We start from the raw sequence: 27,758 nt of genomic DNA on the forward strand, positions 1-27,758 counted from the left end.
ATGCACAGAGTGTAGGGATCAGGAGTGTGTGATGCACAGAGTGCAGGGATCAGGAGTGTGTGATGCACAGAGTGCAGGTATCAGGAGTGCATAATGAACAGAGTGCAGGGATCAGGAGTGTGTGATGCACAGAGTGCAGGCATCAGGAGTGCATAATGCACAGAGTGCAGGGGTCAGGCGTGATGCACAGAGTGCAGGGATCAGGAGTGTGTGATGCACAGAGTGCAGGTATCAGGAGTGCATAATGAACAGAGTGCAGGGGTCAGGCGTGATGCACAGAGTGCAGGGATCAGGAGTGTGTGATGCACAGAGTGCAGGTATCAGGAGTGCATAATGAACAGAGTGCAGAGATCAGAAGTGCATAATGCACAGAGTACAGGGATCAGGAGTGCGTGATGCACAGAGTGCAGGGGTCAGGCGTGATGCACAGAGTAAAGATAATTACCCCCCCCCCCCCCATGTCCCTCCAGTACAGATCTCCCCTCAGAGCCCCAATTCTTGCACCCAGAACAGATTTCCCACTTACAGTCCTGACCCCCCCCCCCCCACACACACACACACACACACACCTTCTCTGTACAGACCTTCAAATGAATGGTCTGGCAACACAGGCTCTCTATTAAAACTCCTACAATAAAAAATAGAGTGTACGTTTTCAAAACATATTGATTTTTTGATTAAAATGTAATTTGTTGTAATGGTGACAGGTTCTCTTTAAAGCACAGCAGTCAGGTCACATGATCTGCGGGTCTCAGTGCTCTTCCGTGTGATAAATGCTTCTCGGAGAACTCTGTCTCCATGGTAACTCAGGCTAGCGACACCAAAGCCACCGGGAAGGACCGCCCCCCAACACGTCATCAGAAGGAACCCGGAAGTGGTGATTGTAGGCACGCATGAGGAGAGATGGCGGGTGAGTGTTGTCATGGATGCAGAGCCCCGGATGGAGGGGGTGTCTGGGGGTTTGTTATCATAGATATAAAGAAAGTCTGGTCTTGAATGACACCTTCCAGCATGCACTTGGGGGTACCCGAGAGTATGCTATAAATGATATTCCAGACATAGAATGGGGTCCCACCTCCCAGCATGCACTGCGGTGAGGGAATGATGGGGAGTTATGGGAGATGCAGAACACTGTGTTTTTTTTTTTTTTTTTTTTTTTTGCTGAGATTCAAGTTTAGAGATATTTGGCTTATTTACTAAAAGGAGTTCTATCATTTCCAGGGACACGTCTTGTATGGGGGAAACCTCAGGGACATATGTAGGAGACACCCTGGGGACACACCTCGTATACACGGGGAACCTCTGGGACGTGTTTCCAGGGACACAGCCTATATACGGGGATACGTTTTCCAGGGACACCTCCCTATATACGGGGGACACGTTTCCAGGGACACCTCCTTATATACGGGGGACACGTTTCCAGGGACACCTCCTTATATACGGGGACATGTTTCCAGGGACACCTCCTTTTTATTTATGGGGGACACGTTTCCAGGGAATATATATACACACATACACACACACACACACTCACACACACTTCCAGGGGCACCTTATATATATATATATATATATATATATATATATATATATATATATATATATATATATATATATATATACAGGGGACACATTTCCAGGGGCACCTCCTTATATACAGGGGACACATTTCCAGGGATACATATAGGGAAGACCCAGGGGACAATTCGTATATACGGACACCCTTTTGGACACCCTTTTGGACACATTTTCAGGGACACATTCTATATTCGGGAACCCCAGGAACACCTTGTATAGGGGAGAACCCCGGGGACACATTTTATATACTGGGAACCCCAGGGACACATATAGGGGAGACCCCAGGGATCACAATTTCAGGGACATATCTTATCTTATATGGGGTGGGGGTCTGGGGCCACATTTCCAGGGACACATCTTATATGGGGGGGGATGTCTTGGGACATATCTCCAGGGGCACATCTTATATGGGGGGGGGGGGGAGTCTGGGGACACCTTTCTGGGAATGCGTCTTATAAATAGGGGAATTTTGGGGATTTTTATAGATTTCACACACGAGTGGCCCTGGATATCGGGGAAAACTGAGAATTTTGATGACCGGTTCTAAAAATGATATAAATGAAACATTTTAACATCCAAACTGCAGTCCGCCAGTCTTCATAAACTGGCCCTGGCAATAAGAAGACCCCGGGGGCCAGCTTTCTCATTACAAACTGGGGGAGGAATAATCCTATTACAGGTACTACCGGCGGGGGCGCTTGGGGAATCTGCCTGTAAAGGGTCGCCTGTGATGTCATAATGAAGGGGCAGGGCAGGACATGGTGCCTTCTAATCTCTAATGTAAACACATATCTGGAGCTCTCTTAGCTGTGCTGCTGAGTCACTGCTGGTAGTGAAGAGGAAATGGGGGGGGGGGGGGGCTGTGTCACAGCTGAGAGGGGGAGCTGAACTGCTAAGACATCACTGGGAGAAGGAAGCTGAGTCACTTATGATAGTGAGGAGGAGGTTGGGGGATGGGCTGTGTCACAGCTGAGAGGGGGATCTGAACTGCTAGGACATCACTGGGAGGGAGGAGCTGAGCTGCCTAGTCACTGATGGTAGGGGGGAGGAGGGTGGAGCTGAGATGCTAAATTACTTCTGGGAGGAGGTATCAGAGCTGCTGCTGGTGGGGGGGAGTAGAGGGTGCTGAGTTGCGGAGTCACTGCTGGCAGGAGGCTGTACATGGCTTCTTGACGACATCACAGCACCGTGCCTCAGTGCTCCTCTTAAGAGCCCTCATTCCTGATGCAAGCAGTGGGAGGAGTTATGCTAATATGAAAGATGCCTTTATAGACTGATATCAGTCTGGAGGAGTGGTCATTTCTTGGCATGCTTTATTTGCATGCAGACCACCCAAGGTAATGCCGACATGTGATGCTGAACCGTCATAATGGAAAGAAATTAAATCCAGTATATGAAAGGGACGGGGCCGGGGACATTTTAGGCTTGGGTGGAAAGAGCTACTGGATGATGCTGGACATCCTCTGGCCAGGACATGAGGCGGGGCTCTGTCTGACCTCCTGCAGCTTCTACTGCACATTGTGAGAAGCTCACAGTGTGCAGTGAAATCGGAGTAAGCCGTTTTCAGTCCGGGAGAGGAGCCGCTACAACTAAGCAAGACCGAAGGGAAGGTTGGAGTTCAGCCTTAAGGTTTTTTGTTTTTATTTTGTCACCCCAGAGATGACTTTTTTTTTTTTTTTTTTTTTTACTAACTGATTCCTCAAACAGGAAAAGCAGATTATGAAGAGAAAATGGAGGCAGACGGCGTGTACCAGCTGCCAGAGCAGTAAACAATTATGTCAGACGCCGAGGGAAAACCAACGAGAGGAGAGAGACGAGACGTGACGCAATGCGCCCTCCACAATCAGCAGAGAACGTTCTCTCTCTCTCGGCTTAGAGACTTGTTACAAAAAAAAAAAAAAAACTGCTTGTTTTATTGAAGCGAGCAATAAAAAGCAAATTGTAATGTCGCTGATAAATTTCCTGAGTCCCAGTAAAAATAAACCGCAATAAACGGCTTTTGTGGGGCCGTAAATCCTCCCCCTGGAATCTGGGCATATGCAGTTTTGTAGCGTGCTGTAGATTGATACATAAACCCCATAATTTCATTAAATCTTCAGTCTGTGTCATGGAAGGTTGCAGAATCCTGTCTAGGAGGCAGAAACATGGAACAGCTCTGATTTAAAGAAAAAGTAAGAAATTAATAAAAAAAAAGAGGACCTGTGGGAATTACAACTATTCATTCTTTATATACAGGGGTGGACTGACTGATATGCAAATCAGAACCAGGCACCCTCTCAAACTATGATTCATGGTTTGGCCTGACTCCTGTTATGGAAAGAGGGGTACAATGGTACCTTTTATTCCTGTCCATATGGGCTTATGTTGTGTTTGTTTTTGGATCCTCCCTGCAGGGAACTTGTGGCTGCAGGGTCAGAGGTTACTCCGCTCGGACCCTGCAGTCTGGGCTTGGTGGTTGCTGGGGAGATTTCACTGCTCGGGGCACTGTTTCCTTCTATCTGTTGGGGGTCTAGTTGTGCTCTAAGGGTTGGAAAGTTTGTGTCAGGGGGCCCCTAGGCGAGTTTTTTTTTTTTTTTTTTCTCATTACAGGAAAAAGATTTAGGGAAAATTCAAGCATTCAAACCCACCGAGTCGGAGGAAATGTCCTTCCTGCAAAAACCCCATCAGAGATTCTGGGCAATAGGCAATGTGCAGGTCCTGTATTAAGGAATTGGTAGAAGAGGAAACAACCCAGCAATACAAGCAGTTGTTCTCTTCAGTACGGGAACTTAAAGGGGAGGGCCACCCTGAAAACAAAAAAAATAATTTTTTTTTTTTTACTTACCAGAAATGCCTGTTGCTAGGCACTTTCTCCTAATCTTCCTCTTCCTCCTCCGCGGAGATCTTCTGTCTTCTGTCTTCGTCGCGGCGTCTTCTGGGTAATGAGTCGCGCTGTGTTCTGGGAACTGTGTGTTCCAGAACACAGCGCGTCCCATTCAGAAAGCGCTGCGGGACTCGCGCATGCACAGTAGCTGCGGGACTCGCGCATGCGCAGTAGGAAACGGGCAGTGAAGCCGTAAGACTCCACTGCCTGTTTCCCTTACAAGGAATGGCAGCACCGGGACCCGAGAGCCGAGGGACGGGTCGGCCTCGGGCGGCCGACATCGCGGGCACCCTGGACAGGTGAGTGTGTTGATTAAGTCAGCAGCTGCAGTGTTTGCAGCTGCTGACTTTTTTTTTTTTGTATAACCGGCCCTCCGCTTTAAGCCCCGTACACACGAGAGGACTTATGTCCTACAGACTTCCGAAGGAGTTCTGCCGGACTTTTCGACTGAGCGGACTTGGCCACACACAATCACACTAAACTCCGACGGATTCGAACGTGATGACGTACGACTCGACTCGAATAAGGAAGTTCATAGCCAGTAGCCAATAGCTGCCCTAGCGTCGGTTTTAGTCCGTCGGAATAGCATACACACGAGCGAATTTTTCGAAGGGACCGGGTCCGGCGGAGTTCCTTTGGAAAAATTTGAAGCATGTTCCATATTCTAAAGTCCGTCAGACTTTGGTGAATCAAAAGTCCGTTGCAGCCCACACACGATCGAATAGTCTGACGGAATCAGTCCGTCGGACTTTGGATGTTGAAAAGTCCTCTAGACCAGTAGAGGTCGTGGACTCAAGGGATGAGGAGGCAAGTACTCTTCCCTCCCTCAGGTATTCAGAGGGGGAAGAGGAAGATGATAGCCGGGCCTCTAGGTACAAACTATCTTTGGAGGAAGTGGACGACCTTCTGAGAGCGATTTACACTACCCTCGAGGTCCAGGAGGAAAAGGTGCAACTATCGGTTCATAAAGCCCCATACACACTATCAGATTATCTGCTGAGTTTTTCCTTCAGATTTACCAAAACCATGTAGTAGAAGGGCCTGACTGATTGCATACACATTGAAACTCCTAAGGTTTGTCCTCATATTATATGGTTTTGGTAAATCTGAAGGAAAAACTCAGCAGACAATCTGATAGTGTGTATGGGGCTTTAGATGTACCAAGGACTAGACGACACTAAACAGTGTTCCCAGTCCATAGAATCCTCTCAGACACGGTAAAGAAAGAATGGAAGAACCCTGAAAGGGCCCCCTTCTTTTCCAAGACCCTTAGGAGAAGGTTTCACTTCGAAGATAAGGAGTCAGAGGTTTGGAATAAGAAACACTGGGTAAATGCCGCATTCTCGCAGGTTTCCCATTGCACAGACCTAGCATTTGAGGATATGGGGGTGCTGAAGGATGCGATGGATAAGAGAAAAAAGCCAGTATGGCTTCCACGGTTGTTGCAAGGGATGCAGGGTAGAGAAGCTGAAGAGTCGCGTAGTGGCGGGCACATTGTGGAAAGATCTTCTGGAGTCCTTCCCATTGCTACTGAAGGCAGTGAAATATATGGCTGTTGCATCAGACAAATCGGTTAAGATGGCAGCAAGGTCATCAACGCTGATTAATTCAGCCAGACGTGCTCTCTGCTTAAAAACTTGGTCTGGCGACACAGCCTCCAATATTAAGCTTTGTGGCCTACCTTTTTCGGGTGATCTTTTTGGATCAGACCTGGAAATAGTCCTGTGTAGGACAGCCGCCAAGAAAAAGGCTTTCCCTTCCAAAAAGAAACAACCCATCAAAAAGAATTTTCATGCTGTTCAACAGCCCCACACAAGCAGGGATCAAGACCACAAGAGCTGCTGGGTCTCCCAAATGGGTAAGGGAAGAGGAAGAGTTCTCTTTAGATCTCCCACAGACCAGCTCCCTAAAAACAAATGATGATCTTACCCCAGTAGGTGACCCCAATGAAGCTAAGAGGGATCTTGGTCATCCCATATCATGGACTCCAAAGAACAAATCTTCAGGTGTCTTATGCTGTGTACACACGGTCGGATTTTCTGGCAGAAAAAGTCAGACAGAATCTTTTCATCGGATATTCCATTCATGTCTGGGGACCTCATTGGACTTTTTTTTTTCAGAAATTCTGGCAGACCTAGAAATAGAACATGTTTTAAATCTTTCCGATGGAATCAATTCCTATCGGGAAAACAGTCCGTCTGTATGCTGTTCTGACAGACCAAAAACGCAACATGCTCTGAAGTACGAGACAGCAGCTATTAGCTACTATCTATTGAACGTCCTTTTTCTAGTCCCATTGTACGTGTTGTACGTCACCACGTTCTAGATGATCGGGCTTTGGTGTGCTCGTGTGTAGGCAAGACCGTTTCAGTGGAACTCCGTCGGAAAAACCGTCAGAGTTTATTCCACTGGAAAAAACGGTCGTGTGTACGTGTCGTTAGACTCACCTCAAGAACCTAGGGTAGCTCCTGAATCTAGAACCAACACAGGAGATGAGGTCAGTAGGCTATACGATAAACTCGGTGCTTCAAAGAATTTTTTTGCCTCAAGAGAAGATCCAATCTGCGGTAAATCCGATTCAATCTAATCTCTCAATTTCAGTTCGATCAGCCATGTCTTAGGACTTCTCACGGCGTTGATCTATAGTGGGCCAGATTTCATTCCAGACCTCTTCAGATGAATATCTTACAAAGATGGTCACACCAGGAGTTGTTAGAGAAACAAATAAAACTTTCCTCAAATGTAAAACGGCGCTCTGGTGGTGGAGGAATTCAACCAACCTGGCAAGAGGTCTCTCCTGGGTCTTTCCACTAGACAAGCGTCTAACAGACGTGAGTACCTCTCAGGGGGCTCGGTCCAAAGTGGAAGCCCAAAAGTCCTCAAATTGACGGGAACTTAAGGCCATCTTTCTCGGTCTCTTAGCCTTTCAACAAGCATTAAAGGGACAACACATCCTTTCGGACAATACGACTGCAGTAGCTTGTGTACTGGAACAAGGAGCAGAGGACTCCTGGAACTAGCCAGTCAGCTACTTGCCTAGGCAGAACAGAACATGGCCTCTGTCAGTGGTCCACCTAAAAGGGTCCCAGAATCTGCTAGCAGACCTACTAAGCAGAAGGTAAGTGGTGGAAGCAGAGTAGAGTCTGAACCAAGAAGTTTTCTTGATAATCTCCGAAGTGTGGGGACAGCCTCAAGTAGATCTGTTTGCCAGCCAACAGAACACGAAAGTACAGAGTTCTTCTCACTCTGAGAAGACCGGGCTGTAGACATAGATGCTTTTGCACACCTGTGGCATTGCCAGCTGTGCTACGCTTCCCCCCTTTCCCCTGATACCACTGGTCCTAAGGAAATTCAGGGGGAAAAATACCAATCTGATCCTGGTCACTCCTTTTTTTTGGCCAAAAAGACCCTGGTTCGCGACACTACTAAACCTTACCACAAAACCTCCATGGAAGCTGCTGCCCAGGAAGGACCTGTTAATGCAGGGGTCTGTGAATCATCCGAAAGCAGGCCGGTTACATCTAACTGCTTGGGTTCTGAAGAAGACCTCCTAAAAGCCAAGGGACTGTCGGATAAATTAGTGAAGACTCTACTCTCTAGTAGAAAGGAGGTAACTCGGGCCATATACCGTGAAGGTTTGGAAAAAGTTAAATTCCTGGTGTATGTTTAAAGGCCTCCAGGTCAGAAGTTTATTGTTAGCCTAATGCCGCGTATACGCGATCAAATTGTCCGGTGACTTAGTCCGCCGGACCGCATTTCACTGGACAATCCGATCATGTGGGCTTCAGCTGACTTTTTCAGCGCAAAGTCCAGCGGACTTATAAAGTAGTTTTGCGGACTTGGGTTTCAGCGGACAATACGTTCGTGAGTATGCTAGTCCGGCGGACTAAGAATGACGCATGCTCAGAAGCAAGTACGAAAAGGAAGCTATTGGCTATTGAACTTCCTTTTTCTAGTTCCATCGTACGTGCTGTACGTCATCGCGCTAGCAATCGCCAGACTTTCTCGTGTGTGGCCAAGTCCGTTCGGTAGAAAGTCTGCCGGACTATCCGCCAGATTGTTTGCCGGACTAAGTACGCCGGACAATTAGATCGTGTGTACGCGGCATTAGAATTTCTGCATAATGGAATGGAGAAGGGACTGGCAGTCAGCACCCTGAAAACCCAGGTGGCAGCTCTATCGTCTGTTGTGTTGTGGGGTTTTTTTTTTTTTTTTTTTTTTTTTTTTTAAAAGAAGACTGTCCATAGACATCTTAATTTCAAGATTTTTATTTATTAGGGCACTTGCACAAAATAGGCACATCTCAGTTTTTCCAAGTTGGGATTTGTTTGTTTTACAGGGTCTCACAGGAGTTCCGTTTGAACCCTTACAGGAAGCATCCTTAAAAAAACTTAAAACAATTTTTATTTTTTTGGTAGACCTCACTTCGGCAAGAAGAGCCAGCGAGCTTCAGGCCCTGGCAGTCACAGAACTCTTTCTAAAGGTTTGTTCAGACTGGATGATCCTTCAAACAGATCCAGCCTTCCTGCCTAAGGTTTCTTCGACTTTTCACCTTTCACAGGAAATGGCCTTGCCCACTTTCTCCTCCGCTCCTTCCAACCCAGGAGAAGAAGCTTTCCACACATTGGATCTGAGGAGGTGCCTACTACACTTTCTAAGGCCGCGTACACACGACCAGACTTGGGTCCAACAGACTTTCGACGGAGTTCTGATGGACTTTCCGAATGAAGGGACTTGGCCACACACAATCACACCAAAGTCCGACAGATCCGAACGTGATGACGTACGACTGGACTAGAATAAGGAAGTTCATAGCCAGTAGCCAATAGCTGCCCTAGCATCGGTTTTTGTCCGTCGGACTAGCACACACAAAGAGCGGATTTCTCGGTAGGTACTGGGTCCGGCGGAGTTCTGGTGAAAAAATTTGAAACATGTTCCATTTCTAAAGTCTGTCGGACTTTTGCGAATGAAAAGTCCGCTGCAGCCCACACATGATCGAATAGTCTGCCGGAATCATTCCGTCAGACTTTTGATGTTGAAAAGTCCGGTCGTGTGTACGGGGCATAACAGTCGCCAAGGAATTCAGAAAATCAAACGCTCTCTTTGTGATTTTCTCAGGCTCACGTAAAAAGGGGAGAAAGCTTCCAAAAGCACGCTGGACAGATGGTTTAGATGGGAAATCACGGAGGCCTACAAAGCGAAGAGAGAAATACCCCCCTCAGGTATTGCTGCTCGTTCTACGAGATCAATGGCAGTTTCCTGGGCCGAGAGGCTGAACAAATTTGCAAGGCTGCCACTTAGTCCAACTACTTGACGTTTCTCTGGCATTATAGGTTGGACTTAGTGTCTGCCGCAGATCAAGCCTTTTGGCAGGAAGGTACTGCAGGCAGTAGTCCCACACTAGGGTAGGTTTCTCTGTTATCCTCTCCAGGGTTGTTCTGAAAGGCGATTTGAGAAAGACTTAGACTTACCGGTGATGGTATTTCTAGGAGGCTTTCAGGACAATCGCTACTTCCCTCCCTTTTATCTTAGAAGCGGTTTAGTGTCTATCATGGTTTTCTGTGCTTTGTTTTCCAGTATGTCGGAGACCACACAATAACTGAAGCCATGGTAGAAGAGGAGGGATTTATAGGCTGCATGTGTTTCCTGGGAAATGGGCAGAGCTACTCTCTCTCTCTCTCCAAGATTGTCCTGAAAGGCTCTCGGAAATAGCATCATCTAAGTCCCTTTTTAAAAAAAAAAAAAGTTTTGTTGCATTTAATTCCTAGGAATAGGAAAAGTGTTTTTTTTGTTTTTTTTTTTGGTACTTTATATGAAGCGGCGACCTAGTCATATGCCTCTATCCCTTGCATTATGAGCAAAAAGAAAAGAAAATGGGACTTTATATGAAGTACGCGGTTGCAATTAGATAAATGTTTTTTTTTAAAAAGTAATGTTTATTGGTGCATCTAATTGTAATATAGTTACTGTATTTGACTATATCAAAGTACAAAGTAATAATACATAGTAATAATTATTCACTAAAATGCATGCATATAACAATATAATAGTTATAATAAGTAATCTATGAACGCTGTCTTTGCTGGTATATATAAAATTGTACAAAGTGCATGATAATAAAAAATGCATATAAAATTTCTGGAACACATGGTACATATGAAAAGATTCCATATAAATGCGTGGTAAAAATTTAACACGGCATCAATAAGCTAGACGCGTTTTATGACTTAGAGCTACTCTTCAGGCGTAAGCATATGATAAAATCTGCACGAGAACATATGGAATCCTAATTGGTCTAACAATGTTAAAAAATAATAATTGTCAAAAACAAAACTGATAAAGGGATGCCCCTATATAACTTAAAGCGTATTGATATAATGCTGGAAGCAATGAGCCCCCCGGTAATATATTTTCCGGGAGCTGAAGCGGTGTGTTCCACGAAAGAAACCAAGACAGACAGTATCACAGAGTGGATGTGTATCCATAAAGTGATCCTCATACGTGGCCGGGATATTGGTCAAAAACGGCCATAAAGGGCTTCTGTGGGGAATGTTAGTATGCGTTTCATTAGTAATGTGCAATATAACCCAATGTACATGATTGTGTTAAAACAACAAACCCAACTCCAAAGAATGTGAAAAATAGAAAAAAATTAGGTGAGAGTGAAACAAGGAACCACCAAATCGAGCCTTTATAGATCAAAGTATGAACAGAGGAGACAAGGGAGGAAAGAAGAATAAGTGGCCACCGTGATTCCGAAGAATACCTAATGTTGAAACGTAGAAAACTAGAAATCCGGGATGGTGCATGATATCAAATGTGAATGAGAGATTAAATCGAGTGACTGAACCATCTGGGACTGATACCTAAATAGGCGTCGCCGCAGAACACCCACAGTCACGCAAAGTGTGCAAAGAGAGAGGGAGGGGTCATCCCCCGAGTGGCTAAGTATGCCGCCCGGCAACTGGGGCCAAACCAACTTCCATGGTGCTAGCTGGTGTAAAAACGCCGGCGTAGTGGAGCCACGTGACGTAACGTCACGCGGCCACCGTGTAGGGCGTGGCGGCGACGCACAGTGCAAGTGCATCCGCCCCTCCCAGCACCACGGAAAGGAGGAGGGGATGCCACGAAACGCGTCAAGCTTATTGATGCAGTTTACCATGCAGTTATAGTAATAAAAATATCCCCTTATGGCTGAGGATCACTATATGGATACACATCTACTCTGGATACTGTCTATCTTGGTTTCTGTCACGGAACACATCGCCTCAGCTCCTGGAAAAGATGCCACCAGGGGGGCTCATTGCTTCCAGTGTTATGCCACCATTATATCAATGTTATAAGTTTTATATATATAGGGGAATCCCTTTTTATCAGTTTTGTTTTTGACAACCAATTACTATTTTTTAACATTGTTGGACAAATTAGGATTCCATATGTTCTCTTGCAGATGATATCACAGGCTTGCTCCTGAAGAGTGGCTCTAAGTCACGAAACACGTTGAGCTTATTGATGCCGTGTTTCATTTTTTATCATGCAGCTTTAGTCATTTATATGGAATCTTTACATGTGTACCATGTGTTCCAGGAATTTTATATGAAATTTTTTTTATTATCATGCAATTTGTACAATTTTATATATACCAGCATGACAGATCACAGGTTACCTAGAATTATTTTGTGTTATATGCATGTATTTTATTGAATAGTTATTACTTTGATACAGACAAATACAGTAACTATATTACAATTTATATGTATCAATAAACATTACTGTTTAATAACCATTTATCTAATTGCAACCGCGTACTTCATATAAAGTCCCATTTTTTTTTTTTTTTTTTTTTAATTCCTAGGAAAACACAGAGGAGGTGAAGCTAGGTCAGACTTTTTAAAATGCATAGAAAGCCCCATTCACACTTGTGCAACTCCAACACTTGTGACTTTTACACTCTGGCGCTAAGTCGCATCAAAGTAGTGCAGACACCCTTTTCAAAGTCACTGCGACTTTAAGTTCATATTTTTATTTTTTTTTCTAATGTAGGGAAAGGTTAGAAATTGAATCCTAGTCAGGATTTGTTGCGCTTTGTGTCCTTTACTAGAAAGCATAAAATAAAAACCTTAACGCTGATCTCAGTTTTTCCCTTCAGTCTTGCACAGTTGTACCTACTCCTCTCTTGGACTGAAATGGCATAGTCTAAATTCACTGCACACTGTGAGCTCACAGTGTACATTAGAAGCTGCTTTCCTCCCTCAAGCTTGGCAGATTTCTATGTGTAAAACTGGAATATTTATTTTGAAACATTTGACAATGCTTTCATTCTTTTTCCTCTCTCTCTCCTAGAGGTCTACAAAACATTACCCCCAGAGGAGGCAAAAGAACTTGGCTTGGAGGTAATTCCTCTGTAAATACTTTTGAAAATGTAAAATTTTCTTTCTATATTTTGTGTATTGTGGGGGTACAGTGTGACAATTTTTTATTTTTTATTTTTATTTTTTTAAACCATTGACATTTATACAGTGACTGATTACTGTATAAATGTCACTGGCAGAGAAGGGGTTGACAATAGGGGGCGCTCAAGGGGTTAAATGTGTGTTCTAACTGGGGAGGGATAGGACTGACTGGGGGAGGAGACGGACCGGTGTTCCTATATACTAGGAACACACGATCTGTCTCCTCTCCCCTGACGTAACATGCATTTGTGTGTTTACACACACAGATCCACGTTCCTACTCGGGACCGATCGCGAGTGCCAGGCGCACATCCTTCATTTTCGGTTTCGGCACCAAAATTTCCATTTGCTGCGACCCTACTTCTTCTTTTTTTTTTTTTTTTTTTTTTTTTTTTTTTTTTTTTACTATTACAAGGGATGTTTACATTCCTTGTAATAGGAATAAAAGTCACCACAAAAAAATATTTTGTGTAAAATAAGAAAACAATTTAAAATTTTAAAGTGCCCCATCCCACCGAGCTTGCATGCAGAAGCGAACGCATACGTAAGTTACGCCCGCATATGAAAACTGTGTTGAAACCACACATGTGAGGTATTTGCTGTGATCATTGGCGTGAGAGCATTAACTCTAGCACTAGCCCTCCTTTGTAACTCAAAACTGGTAACCTGTAGAAATGTTTAAATGTCGCCTATGGGGATTTTTAAGGGTCAAAGTATGTCGCCATTCCATGAGCGGTCGCAGTTTTGAAGTGTGACACGTTTGGTATCAATTTACTCAACGTAACATTATCTTTCACAATATATAAAAAAAATAAAAATAAAAAAAAAAAGCTAGATTTACTATTTTTTATTTTTTACAAAAAGTTGCGCTTGCCAGACCACTGCGCAAATACGGTATGACAGAAAGTAATTGCAACGCCTGCCATTTTATTCTCTAGTATGTACATACATACATACATACATACATACATACATATGGAGGGTTCTAAGCAATTTTCTAGCAACAAAAAAGATTTTAACTTGTAGACGACAACAAATATCTCAAAAAGAGGCTCTGTCGTTAAGTGGTTAAAGTGGTTCTAAAGACTTAAAGCGAAGTTTCACCCAAAAGTGGAACTTCCACTTTAAGCACTCCTCGCCCCCTGACATGCCACATTTGGCATGTCGTTTTTTGTTTTTTTTGGGGGGGGGGGGGGGGCAGTGTGTACCCTTTTTCGCGGGACTTCCTGTCCCACTTCCTATCTTTGGCCACCTAGGCGACTCCTCCTCTTGCCCTAGGCAGCCTCTCCCTGTCAGCAATCTTCTGGGACACAACTCCAAGAAGATCGGCTGGCCAATAGGAGAGCGCAGTGCACGCTCGGCCGTGAAGCTGTAAGCTGTCGTGGCCTGGTGCCCACAGTTACCATGATGGCACAGAGGGGGGGGGGGGGAGGGAAAGAGGAGCTAGCCTCTGGACAGCCACATCGCTGGACCATGGGGCTGGTAAGTGTCGGTTTATTAGAAGTCCGCAGCTATGCTTTTTGTAGCTGCTGACTCTTTATAAAAACTAAAAAAGGGGTGTAACTCCCGCTTTAAGGTTTTTTACCATGGTTGGTTTGTAGACTTTTGAAGACTTTTTTTTTTTTTTTTTTGCTTTGTTTCTAGCTTCAGTCTTCAAAGAAAGCAGATGCATTCGTCAATGCCTTTCTAAAGCGTTGTATGCCAAAGATGAGGAAGGTGCTGGTGGAGGAGTATCTGCACAGGAAGGCCGTCGTCCTGGACCACGTCCACAAGAAGAAGAAGCGGAAATGCAACAAGTCCAAAGCGCTGACCGCCAAGAAGCGCCGGGAGATGAGGCTGTTCGACATCAAATCTGATCAGCAGAGGTGAGACTGCTGCCCTCTCTATTCCTGAGCACCGTGACGGGTACTAGAGGGAGCTTATGAAGTTCTTCCCCTGGAAATGTTCTTGACTAGAGGGAGAGAAGGCTAAAGGAAAAAATGGGGAATTGTAAAACGGCCACTATAAGTGATGGTTGCTGCTCCCCTGGACTAAGTCCTGAGTAAACATGATGCAAATATGTAAGCAAACTAGAGAGGGCACCACCATCTAAGTGTAAGCTGTTTATTACCATGAAGTTAAAGCGGGGTTCCACCCTAAAGTGGAACTTCCGCTGTTCGGAACCCTCCCCCCCCTCCGGTGTCACAATTGGCACCTTTCAGGGGGGAGGGGGTGCAGATACCTGTCAAAGACAGGTATTTACACCCACTTCCGGGCATAGACTCCCACGGGAGTCTATGCCTCTTCCTGTCCCTGCGCGCTGTCTGCTGGGACACACACGGGTCCCAGAGACAGCGCGGACAATTCCTATTGCGCTGCGCGACTCGCGCATGCGCAGTAGGGAACCGGTAAGTGAAGCCGCTTCGCTTCACTTCCTGATTCCCTCACTTAGAATGGTGGCGGCAGCAGCCGAGAGCCGAGCGATCGATCGGCCTCGGCTGCCGGCATCGCTGGACCCCGGGACAGGTGAGTGTCCATTTATTAAAAGTCAGCAGCTGCAGTATTTGTAGCTGCTGGCTTTTAATATTTTTTTCCCGCAGTGCATTCCCGCTTTAAGATAAAGTAATGTCCTCGCTAGATAATGAATGAGATGAGCATGTCATCCGTGTAAATGAAGGCCTCTATGGAACAACCGAGATTGGCAGGCAAGCGGCTGGAGGGAGAAGAGGAATCGCTATGATTCTTGGAGCTGGCGGCTTCTGGATATCTTCAGCTCATCTTGGGGGTGATGTCGCTGTGTACAAAGGGTCGTGGTTATTCATTTGAGGCCCCGCCCCTTTGTCAAATCTAGAGGAAAGATATAATTATCCAGTGAGTGCATGACTTTCTATCTTGATTTTATGGTAACGGCTTACACTTAAATGGTGGCGCCCTCTATCATTTGCTTACATATGTTCTTCCACTGTGCCATGTTCACTATACTTCTTCGCTGGGGCATAACCATTTTTTTTAATTTACAGATAAATTGAACATTGTTTAAGCACTTCACACCCAGGCCCAGCGTCCCTTTAACAGGGTCTTTAAAGAGGAAGTAAACTCCCCTGGTTTGTTTGTACCTATAGGTAAGCCTATAATGAGGCTTACCTGTATGTACTGTAAATATCTCCTAAATTTGCACCGTTTAGGAGATAGTTGCTTTATACCCCACGGATTACATCATTGGCGCATGCCCTTTCTTCAGAGCAGTGTTCCGTGACCGGCGCTCATCATCATCGTGGCTCCAGCCACTCACAACGGCAGAGCCCGTGAACCTGGAAGAGACACTGGGGGAAGATGTCAGCCGCCTCAGAGGTGTGCGGCGCCGCTGCAGTAAGTATTTTATAATGAGCTAGCATGCGAAGTATACTAGCTCATTATGCCTTTTTGTCTTGCAGGGTTTTGTTTTTGTTTTTTTAAGCACGGGAGGCAAGAAGAACTAGCCGATCACATGACCACTGTGGTTTACTGTCTCAGGGGTCACATGATCAGGAGCCAGCCCCACCAGCTCTTGCTCTAATCTAGAGTCTGAGAGCTGTCTTTGATATCCTATTCACTGTGCTGGGAGTACACAGTCAGCACAGAAACATGGGTGCATGCGTATGGCCGTTAAAGCCCACCCTGTTTTGCGTTCTGTGGTTGTCAAGAGGTTAAATCAGCTAAATACATTCCAGGTGCATCAAATCAAAAAGTGTGCAAAGTTTTGCAGTTCTTTTTTTCTTCTCCTTTTTTAGAAAGCAGCCTCAGTCGGGCAAGATGAGCCTGTTCCCTGCCAGCATGCTACAGAGAAGGATCTTTGTGCTCTATGCGAAAGCAGTGGTCTCTCTGCAGAGGTCTAGCCTGCACCCTACAGAGTCAGAGTTACGGCTCTTCAATCAACAGGGCACATGAGCCTTGCTGAATGCTGTACCTCTGACTCGGCAGGAAGTGCAGTGACCATTGCAGAAAAATATATATATTTTTTTTTTATGTTTTTGGTTTTGTATACATTTTTTGTTTCTAGTTGTGTTTTGTGAAGTAACACAGTGACCAACGCAGCACTTTAATGGTTTTATACTTGGCAGAGAGAACACTGCTTCCACACAGAAAGCAAAGGTCCTACTATGCCGCATTCTGACATAGGACAGGCCTTTCTACTCAGGCTGTGACCGATGCAGCTTTTTTTTTTTTTTTTCATTTAATAATTGCGCCGAAAATGCATGCAACTTCACCACAATTTCACTGTGCTTATGGTCTGTGTTTCTAGTCTGAATGTCTGTCACTATTTCTGCTGTTGTCCTCATTTTCAGATACGACACGTTTCTTCCTCTTCATGATCTTTGGAAACAGTATATCCGAGACTTGTGTAATGGGTTGAGGCCGGATGCGTGAGTATCTTTATGGTTTTCTAACTTGCACAGAAGGTATTGGACCGAGCGCGAGTAGCCTCATAGCTGTATATCTGCAGTATGAGATCTAAGACACTGTTGCTTCTGATTTCTGGTCTTAATAGATTTGGTGATGTCACTACTGTGCTGCTCACTGTTCTCTTAGCTGGAGGCTCTAACATGAGGAAGCAAAGCTCTGTCTCTACCAAGATGGCGGCCTCCCTTACATGAACACAAGGCAGAATAAAGCACAGGTGAAAAGATCGGCTGCAATTAGACCACAGCTAATACTGGTGACTGTCAGCTCTTTTTTTTTTTTTTTTTTTATTTATTTTTTCTTCAGCACAACTTCTACAGTCTTGGTCCCTCTTAGGCCCCTTTCACACTTGTGCAACTTGAAAGTAGCACAATTTTGCCACAATTTTTTTATTTTTTGCTGTGAATTTGATGCGACTTGAAGCAATGCCTGTGTAATCTTGAGATCTATGGACCTCATGTCACATCAAAGTCAGACCAAAGTAGTGCAGGGACTACTTTGAAGTCGCTGTGACTTGAAGTCAAACACAGATATGAATGTTACTCATTGGAAATCATGGGGTACGACTTGTCATGCGACTTTGCAGTTACAGGACAAGTCGCACAAGTGTGAAAGGGGCCTTAGCCCCTGTTCACATTAGAACGCAGTGCAGGAAACCCTCGATCCATGCGCATTTCCTGCACTGCGTTCAAACCGCACTGCCCCTGCCATCTGCAGTGGGTGTCAGTGCAATTTTCACAACACCCTAAGTGCAGGTTGCAAATGCAGGGCATTTGCCTGCAGTGAATCGCATAGTCATTTTAAACGCAGTATGTTTCTAAATTTGATGAATGCACTGCTTTGGTGCAATGTGGTGCACCGCGCTGAATCACATGTGAATTGCACAGAAATGCAGTGCAATTCATAGGCGATTCATATTGTGAACCTGAGCTTACAAAGGAACCTCACTCCTCTGCTCCTACATCTGCCCCCTTACCTGGTTTACTGGGTTATCCTCAAAATACATACTCTCACATCCAGTAAATTGAGAACTGTCTTGTTGCAATCCTCTACCACCTCCAGCTTACACCTGGTCCTACACTGCAGCATTTTTTAGTTATGTCATTAGTAGGGTGGCTGTCCCCAGGTTTGTGCAGTTGACGCCATGGCACATCATTGGGGGGGCAGCTGTAAGAACCAGGAACAGACAGCTGGCCCCCTGATGACACGCATCAGCATTTACACTGCACCCTAAGGCCTCCTGGAATGCATGATGTCTGTATTCCAAAAGGCTGTAAGCCACTGTGATGTCATTCTTTCACACGCAAAAATCCCACAAGAGCTGGCAGATATCATTACTAAAAAAAGAAAAGAAAATATTAGGAAAAAACTAAGTGTCTAATTGTAGAGAAGAGCAATGATATGAAGTGGGTGGGGATGGTGAATGTAGGTACATTTGTACACACTCATGCAAACCATCTTCTATGGTCTTGGGTCCCTTTCACACTTGCAGATAAGTTTTTTATTTTTTTTTAGCAGATGGGATCGTTTTTTTTTTTTTTTTTTTTTGGGCGGATGTCAATGGACTCATGTCCATTGACATCTGCCAGTCCATAGAGGGCAATGGGTGGTTCACTTGGGTCTGCCTGAAAGGTGGACCCGACCAGTCAATCTGTGTGAAAGGGGCCTTAGTCTACTCGCCAGTCCTGGAAATATGACCGCTAGCATTTAATTCCTTCCCTTCTCTGTGCTTCCATTCTTTGTGTTTACTGTGTTAGTATTGTGATCCTAGCTTACGATTTATAAATCATTCTTGTGTAGGCAACCGCAGATGATCCAGAATAAGCTACTGAAGGCGGATATGCATGGAGCGCTGGTTATGGGTATGTATAGTGTTCTGGCATTATCAATGATTACAGATGTGTACAAAGTACGGTAACGCAAATCTTCTCACTAAAGCCGGTTACACACTACAGTTCTGTTCTGACAGGACGACGGCCCCCCTCCCAGAATACTTCGATCAGCTCTCTCTGCCATTGGCTGACATCGCTGATCGGGAGTCGGACGGCTGTTGGTTTTCCAGCATGCACGTCCAACAGAAGCCAGTCGAACAGCCGGCTTCAGTCAGACAGACTGACATATACACACAGGCAGAATGTCAGCTGGTACTTTGTGTACCAGCAATTGTCTCCCAACATTCTGCCCCTGTGTGGGGCTTTAGTAGATGATCTAATTTATATGTTAGCCACCTTCCTAGTTACAGGAGTTAAGGCTGAGCTGTTTGTTATAATACAGCAAAAGTCTTTCATAGAACAGAAGCTATTCACGTCTCATTCCATCACAAAGCCCACAAATACCTCTGCTTGTGGATTTGACTGTTGGGTTATTTAAGCAATGATTTGCATAGCTCCATCGACTGTACTGAGATAAGAAGAAATCATCTTAATTTTGAGATATATGCCAGCTCCCTGCATAACATATTAAGGATCCATACACACTGGGCCTTTTGCCCTTCTGCATGGGCCTCTAGAATTTAGGTGCTGGCCGAGGGCACAGGTGATCTGTTCAGTCCTTTTGCTGGCTTCCTGTTAAACTATGATAGGGTGCATCAAGCATTACAAACATTTAGGGCAGCAAGCGCTAAGGGGCGAATGCCCTAAATCTCAGGCTTCCTTACATTCCTGGCGTGCACTGCCCTAAACAAAAATAATTCTAGTTACCCACTCCAGCCGCAGCAGCTGTCAGCCTCTCATAGAGTAGGACTGGACGGGACACATGTGCCCTTTGCCTGAAGCTTAATGCTGCAGCCCCATGCCCCGGGGCTAAATGCCCAGTGTGGGACCATATTGTGTTACGCCCTAGTTGGAAGACTTTCTAATTTATTTAGTTCCTTCTCACCATAATCTGTGTGATTTATAATGAGAGATCCAACATAACAGCTTAAAGGATAACTAAAGACAAATCTTTTTTTTTTTTTTTAAGTTTTGGATGGCGTGTAGAAGGATTAGCGCTCATGTCTGTTTTTATTGCTGTCTGTGCCCCTGTTTGGGAGATTCACCCTCTCTAGTTGTCCTGTTTACCATTATCGATAGTGAAAGTAAAAAAAAGAAAAGCAATAGAGTTCTGGTGGGCCCCAAGGGATTCCCTTAAAAGAGAAGTATGGCTTTGGGGGGGGGGAGTTTACCATAATTATACTTTCCTAGGTGGATGCAGCATTGGTCCGAGAATAAGAAAAAAATTAATCTGACAGGGGTTATAATCCTCCCTAAGGCCCCTTTCACACAGGGCATGTCCATTTTGACGGACTCTGCTTGCTCAGTGGGGACCGATCCATTGATTTCCGCTGAGCAGGGCAGATGATGGGTCAGTCTCCACTCGCTGTGCTGAGCCGGATCTGTCAGAGCCCCGCTCTCCTCTATGGGAGATCAGATGAAAACTGCTCCGCCTCTCTGTTTTTGTCAGATTCCATCCAATCCGCCAGGCGGATGGAAAATAGAACATCCATCTGGATTTGATGGACCAGATCGGATAGTGGCGGGTGTCAGTGGACATGTCACTGCTGACATGCGTCGCTCAGCCAATAGAGAGGAGGAGACCCAAGAAAGCCACTGCTCTTGTGACCATTGTTGGAAAGAGACGGGGCTCAGGTAAGTATGTGGGGTGGGGGGGGCCCCGCTGCACACAGAAGGTGGTTTTTTTTTTTTTTTTGTTTGTTTTGTTTTTATCTTTATGCATAGAATGCATGAAGATAAATAACATTGAGACTTTGTAACCACTTTAAAGCCAAAGTCCATTTTTCCTGCCTCCTTTTTAAGTTTGTTTGGGCTAAGTTGGCTCAAACGACTATTTCCATTACTAAGTGATTCGGCTGCTGTGATTGCTGTTTTATAGTAGCATCAGCTACATGCAGTATGCGGCGCTGTGCAGTACGGTATGGAGCGCTGTGTTCTGCAGCAGTACGGTATGGAGCGCTGTGTTCTGCAGCAGTACGGTATGGAGCGTTGTGTTCTGCAGCAGAGCGGTATGGAGCGTTGTGTTCTGCAGCAGAGCGGTATGGAGCGTTGTGTTCTGCAGCAGAGCGGTATGGAGCGTTGTGTTCTGCAGCAGAGCGGTATGGAGCGTTGTGTTCTGCAGCAGAGCGGTATGGAGCGTTGTGTTCTGCAGCAGAGCGGTATGGAGCGTTGTGTTCTGCAGCAGTGCGGTATGGAGCGTTGTGTTCTGCAGCAGTGCGGTATGGAGCGCTGTGTTCTGCAGCAGTGCGGTATGGAGCGTTGTGTTCTGCAGCAGTGCGGTATGGAGCGTTGTGTTCTGCAGCAGTGCGGTATGGAGCGTTGTGTTCTGCAGCAGTGCGGTTTGGAGCGTTGTGTTCTGCAGCAGTGCGGCATGGAGCGTTGTGTTCTGCAGCAGTGCGGCATGGAGCGTTGTGTTCTGCAGCAGTGCGGCATGGAGCGTTGTGTTCTGCAGCAGTGCGGCATGGAGCGTTGTGTTCTGCAGCAGTGCGGCATGGAGCGTTGTGTTCTGCAGCAGTGCGGCATGGAGCGTTGTGTTCTGCAGCAGTGCGGCATGGAGCGTTGTGTTCTGCAGCAGTGCGGCATGGAGCGTTGTGTTCTGCAGCAGTGCGGCATGGAGCGCTGTGTTCTGCAGCAGTGCGGCATGGAGCGCTGTGTTCTGCAGCAGTGCGGCATGGAGCGCTGTGTTCTGCAGCAGTGCGGCATGGAGCGCTGTGTTCTGCAGCAGAGGGCTGCCGGCACAAAATCGAGTTTGGCTGAATACTTCTCGGCCATTCAGAGGAAGTCTTGTATTTTTTTTTTTTTTTTTTAATCAGTAAACACAAGCTCTCCTCTGATTGGCTCAGATGGATTGTGGATTATGATTTCATCTGCCTGTCTCTCCACATCATCCAATTACAGAAAGCCTTGTATTGATTGATTTAAAAAAGGCCTCCTCTAATTGTCTAAGAAGCACCCAGCCAAACTCCATTTTTGTTCCAGCAGCAGACAGGAAGTCACCTGATCTTCCAGAACACATCACTGTATACTGTATGTAGCTAATGCTACTAGAATATTATGCAGTGCTTACAGTGGCCGAAAAACTTTGTTATGGAAATAGTTCATTTTGGCCAGCTTGGCCCAAACAGAGTGACAGGAAACCTGGACTTTAATGTGTAAGATTAGTCAGAAAATTTAAAGGGACGCTCCGTTTGTTTGCTGCCACATTTGGCACCTTTCGGGGTAGAGGGGGTGCAGATGCCTCCGCCCCCTTCCTCCTTTTCCAGCTGCTGGCCCATTCACTGCTGGTTTCCCTTACAAGGAATGGTGGTGGCAGCACCCAAGAGCGATTGAAAATTTGTCTGTGGGGTCCCTGGACAAGTAAATGTCCTAACATTAAAAGTCAGCAGCTACAGTATTTTTTTTTTGGTTGGGGGGGCTGGAACTCCATTTTCAGTCCTGCTAAATCCCTTCAGGCTGGCCCCTTTTGCAGGTATAGCTATGTAAAACATTAAAAATAAGTTCCTATACTGTTTGAATCCAATAATACACTGTCTCCCCCTGTTCTGCACATGCTCAGTTGCTCTCTATTTTTCATCTGAATTTGGAGAGTTCCGCCTAAGGATTTACTGCTGCTCAGGGGCTCTGGGCTTCAGCAAAAGGGCAGCCTCCAGCAAGAAGAAACCGGAACAATGCCGGAGGCAATTTGTGCTGTAAATTGCCTCCAGCATTGTTCCAGTTTCTTCTTCCTGAAGGCTGCCATTTTGCTGAAGCCCAGAGCCCTAATTCTGGTGGCATAATTGATAAAAATAATATCTTTAGCAGGGAACATGCATTCTACATGAATATGTTATGGGTAGATTTCCATTTTTACTCTTGAGCATCCACCAAACACTAAAATATCAGTCCGCGTGAACTGTTCCTTGATAATTATGGTATAATAGTTAACAGAATATTTAACATTTTGTGGAAGTTCTTTGTAGCATCATCTTAGACTTTTTTTTGTTTCTTTTTCCAGTATACAAATCAAAGTGCCCGACCTATGTCGGCCTCACAGGCATCATTTTACAGGAGACGAAACATGTGTTCAAAATAATCACGAAAGAAGATAAACTGAAAGGTGAGGTGTGTGTGTGTGTGTGTGTGTGTGTGTGTGTGTGTGTGTGTGTGTGTGTGTGTGTGTGTGTGTGTGTGTGTGAAGGCCAAGAGTAGGGATTTGCCACGTCTTTTATTCCCTTAGCTGTGGCCAGATGGGAGTGAAGCTGAGTAGACAGCCAGGGCCTTGACATTAATTTTGGCCTTCATTGTTCTGTGTGCATTATAAGGCCTGAAGGTAAGTGTGGACACCTGACCATCACACCTGCCTATGTGGACATCCTGCTAATCAATGTTTCCAGTGAAGGGTACTGCTATTGGTACAGCATGCAGAGACATTTTGGGCAATTGTGCATTAACAGTTTGGTGAAGGTCCTTTTTTTTTTTTTTTTTTTTTTTTTATGTTCCAGCACGACAGGCCCTTTTGTACAAAGCCAGCTCCATAAAGACCTGGTTTGATGACTTTGTTGTGGAGGAACTGTAAGTGTCCTGCACAGATCCCTGACCTCAGCCCTACTGAACACCTTTGGGAGGAAATGGAATGCCAATTGTGGGCCAAGTCTTCTCATCCAACATCTGTACCTGACCTCACAGATGTTCTTTTGACTGAATGGGTACAAAATACTTACTTCAAAATCATGTTGAGAGCCTTCCCAGAAGAGTGAAAAAGTGGGGCCAACTCCATATTAATGGCGGTGGTTTTTTAATAGGATTTACAAGAAGCTCATATAGATGTGATGGTCGGGTTTACACATTTTTATTTATTTATTTTTTTTTTTTCTATGAGTATTTTACTTTGTCACAGGTACAAGCAGAAAATAGGAAAAGTCTGGTATTAGACATTACAAGGAAAAATAATATGTAATAAAGTGGGAGCCCACATCAACCTGTAGTTATTAGGGAGGTCGCAGAAGATCCTCTAGGAAGGTAGATACCATAATAAGTGGTGCAAATACTCCCATTTTGAATGACTCGAGGTCTCATTGGTCTTTCAAGAAAGACTATCTATGTTTCAAATATTAATATACAGGTCAGGAGACCTTTTAGTCCAAATATGAAATAAGTTCCATCTTCCTGGGACTAGACGGATGGAGTAGTAAAAGCATGGATTTTAACAGGATTCAGGGCTAAAGAGTAGAAGGGGGGGGATAACAGAGTACACAGGCTTTTGGCTTCCACTGACACCAATGATGGGGTACAATTCCTTCCACTGACACCAATGATGGGGTACAATTCCTTCCACTGACACCAATGATGGGGTACAATTCCTGCCACTGACACCAATGATGGGGTACAATTCCTGCCACTGACACCAATGATGGGGTACAATTCCTGCCACTGACACCAATGATGGGGTACAATTCCTTCCACTGACCCCAATGATGGGGTACAATTCCTTCCACTGACCCCAATGATGGGGTACAATTCCTTCCACTGACCCCAATGATGGGGTACAATTCCTGCCACTGACGCCAATGATGGGGTACAATTCCTGCCAATGATGGGGTACAATTCCTGCCACTGACGCCAATGATGGGGCACTATTTCTCCTAATACCAAAGATGGGGTGCTATGTAATTTTGTTTATTCCTACTGACCACTAAGACATTGCTTATGTCTTCTGACGCAGAGGCATTTTCTACACTTTCTGGCCACACTCCAGCCCCCCTAAAGTCTGAGGAACCTTAAACTGGTCCTTTGTTTAGAAAGTTTGGAGACCCCCCCCCACACCTCCTTACACTTGCCTGACCCTGATCACATTCCAGCCCTATGTACAAGATCAGAGGATCTCTCCCCTTTCATTGGGTCAGAGCCAATGGCTCCGGCTGCTGTCAATCACAGCCAGTGAGCAGGGGGCGGGATCAAGCCATGCTCTGTATGTCAATGGACACATAGAGTGGGCTCTGGAGCAAGCACGCATGAGTGCCCCCATAGCAAGCAGCTTGCTAAGGGGCCATTCAGTGGAGGAGGGGGGTGGAGCCAGGAGTGCTGCCAGGGGACCCAAGGTGAGGAGGATCATGGCTGCTGTGTGCAAAACAATTACACAGAGCAGGAAAGTAAGACATACATTTTATTTTTTATTTTTTGAAATAAATTGTGATCCTTTACAATCACGTTTAAAATCTACAAACTGCACTTATGCGTCACTGGGTGGCTCATGTTTCTGTGCGGGGATCATGGTCGCTGCATGCTCCCAGCACAGAGATTGAGCTGTTGAAGACAGGGTTCGGTTCCTACTAACAATCGGTAGCCAGCAGGACACAGTGGTCACATGATCACCAACATCTCTGAGCGTACAGACCCTATTAAAGTGGTTGTAAACCCTTACAACACACTTTGACCTACAGGTAAGCCTAGATTAAGGCTTACCTGTAGGTCCAAGAAATATCTCCCAAACCTACACGGTTTAGGAGATATTTGCAGAAAGACAGGCACCGCTGTCTGCGGCGCATGCGCCGTAGACAGCGGCGCGCAGGCACACTGAGCGCGGCACCGTCAACGAGCACGGGAGTGACGTCATCGCGGCTTCGCCGAATGACAGCGGCGGAGCAGCGAGACCCACTGAGAAGACGGATGCGCCGGACTACAGGGGACAGCGGTGACTTCGCTGGCTCCTGTGTTGGGTAAGTGACACATAATGGACTACTATGTGATGCATAGTAGTCCATTATGCTTTGCCTTTGCAGGGAATGAGAGGAAGTAAACTCATCAGGGTTTACTTCCTCTTTAAAGGGAAGCTGGGGCTGGGTGCAAAGGAGTTAACAGAGCCTGTGCATTGCACCTGCGATGCACCGATGGGGCAATGCTCTGCAGACTTCAATGCATAAAAGTAGTAAATGCACATAACTCATAATCCATGTTGCTGAATATAATAAATAAATATATATATATATATATATATATATATATATATATATATATATATATATATATATATATAATTTTTTTTTAATATATCTGGTTTTTGGTTGGACTGGCTCTTTAATTCGCCATCAGTCCAGCTTCATTCCTGATAGATTTTCAGCAAACCCCCATCACTGACATCCGCATGTCATAATTCAGCGTTATAAACCGCTAAAGCAGGAGGCCATCATAATGTTACTCGGAGTACAACCATAACCGAGACGTTTCACAGAACGACCGAGTCAATCTCTCCAAAGACAGTTTGACTCGGGTCCCCTTCCCTGTAATTTACACACCTATTCCGACTTTTTCCCTTTTCTCTCCCCCTCCGACAGTTGTTCCAAAGTTGAACTGCGTCTTCAGTGTGGAAATTGACGGATTTATCACCTACATCTACGGGAGCAAGCTTCAGATGAGAGCCAGCGAGAGGTCGGCCAAAAAATTTAAAGCCAAAGGAAACGTCGACCTGTAACCAGGTTATGGAGTCGAGATGAAATTCGGATATGTCCCGGATTTTATTTTATTTTTTAATGGAGAAACATGGAAGACTTCGATGGAAAGCAGCAAGTCATGGGGAGGTAATTTTGGTATATTGCTGCCGCTGGAACAGCTTCAAGGGCTGCAGGGATTGAGTGATGATGAAACTGTCCTCTAATAACCCCCCACCTCCAAAAAAAAAAAAGTACATTTGTATATTATGGAACTGACACATAATATCCTGTGCCATTAAACCGCCGCCATGCTTTATGATGTCCTAAAATGTTTGCATTTTCAGTCTTCTAATGAGATTTAAAAAAGGGGACATTTAAAGGGCTGCGCATGCTTAATGATAGCAACGAGGAGGCAGCACCAGGGCATGGGGCGCCGTCATTGACCGCAGGGAGGGAGGTTTAATCAGAACGGTTTGAAGTTAACCTCCTAGATGTCAATTATTCAACGAGGATTTATTTGTTTTATTTATTTATTTTGTATCCTTTTTCGAATGTATGGGGTTTACTTCTGCTCTTAGAGACAAGCCCTCTTATCATGCAAAAGCCTTCCTGGGAGCCCATAAAGGAGAGGGAGGTAAATTAGGGACTTCAAGGCCCCTTCACACATGTGTGACTTTAATCGATGCCTGTGTAATCTTGATGGTTTGGAGACCACTGAATCTAGATCATTCTCCCATGCAAAACATACTCTTGAGCTCTTTTGCCCCCTTCATGACCAGGTCATTTTTTTGCTATTCGGCACTGTACTAATTTAACTGGCAATTACGCAGTCATACAACGCTGTACCCAAATGACATTACTATCAAAATAAATAGAACTTTCTTTGGTGGTATTTGATCACCACTGGATTTTTGTTTTTGTGTTTTTTGTTTTGCTTTGTTTGTATATAATCTAAAAAAAAAATAAAAAACAACTTTCTGTTTATATAACACATCCAAATGTATTCTGCTACATGTCTTGGGTAAAAATAAAATAAAGTGTAAATTGAT

The 27,758-nt window shown here is 45.1% G+C and overlaps 1 protein-coding gene across 1 annotated transcript; it reads left to right on the forward strand.

The window, feature by feature from the left end:
* Window positions 1-828: 828 nt before the first annotated feature.
* On the forward strand, window positions 829-27,758 carry POP4 (POP4 ribonuclease P/MRP subunit). Its single transcript, XM_077451450.1, has 7 exons — window positions 829-910; window positions 12,785-12,834; window positions 14,538-14,758; window positions 17,198-17,275; window positions 19,113-19,174; window positions 23,298-23,399; window positions 26,614-27,758. Exons 1-7 carry the CDS (start codon window positions 904-906, stop codon window positions 26,748-26,750), a joined length of 657 nt encoding a protein of 218 aa, XP_077307576.1. The 5' UTR covers window positions 829-903; the 3' UTR covers window positions 26,751-27,758.

The sequence above is a fragment of the Lithobates pipiens genome, unplaced genomic scaffold (assembly GCF_037356315.1).
Source record: "Lithobates pipiens isolate NorthernLeopardFrog02 unplaced genomic scaffold, aLitPip1_a1.2 Scaffold_10, whole genome shotgun sequence".
NCBI classification, from domain to species: Eukaryota; Metazoa; Chordata; class Amphibia; order Anura; family Ranidae; genus Lithobates; species Lithobates pipiens.

Bases quoted from the DNA above. Each gene is read 5' to 3' on its own strand.
- POP4 (XM_077451450.1), top strand. The intron at 14,759-17,197 runs GTGAGACTGCTG...CCTCATTTTCAG, and splicing joins ATCAAATCTGATCAGCAGAG to ATACGACACGTTTCTTCCTC. The intron at 23,400-26,613 runs GTGAGGTGTGTG...CCCCTCCGACAG, and splicing joins GAAAGAAGATAAACTGAAAG to TTGTTCCAAAGTTGAACTGC.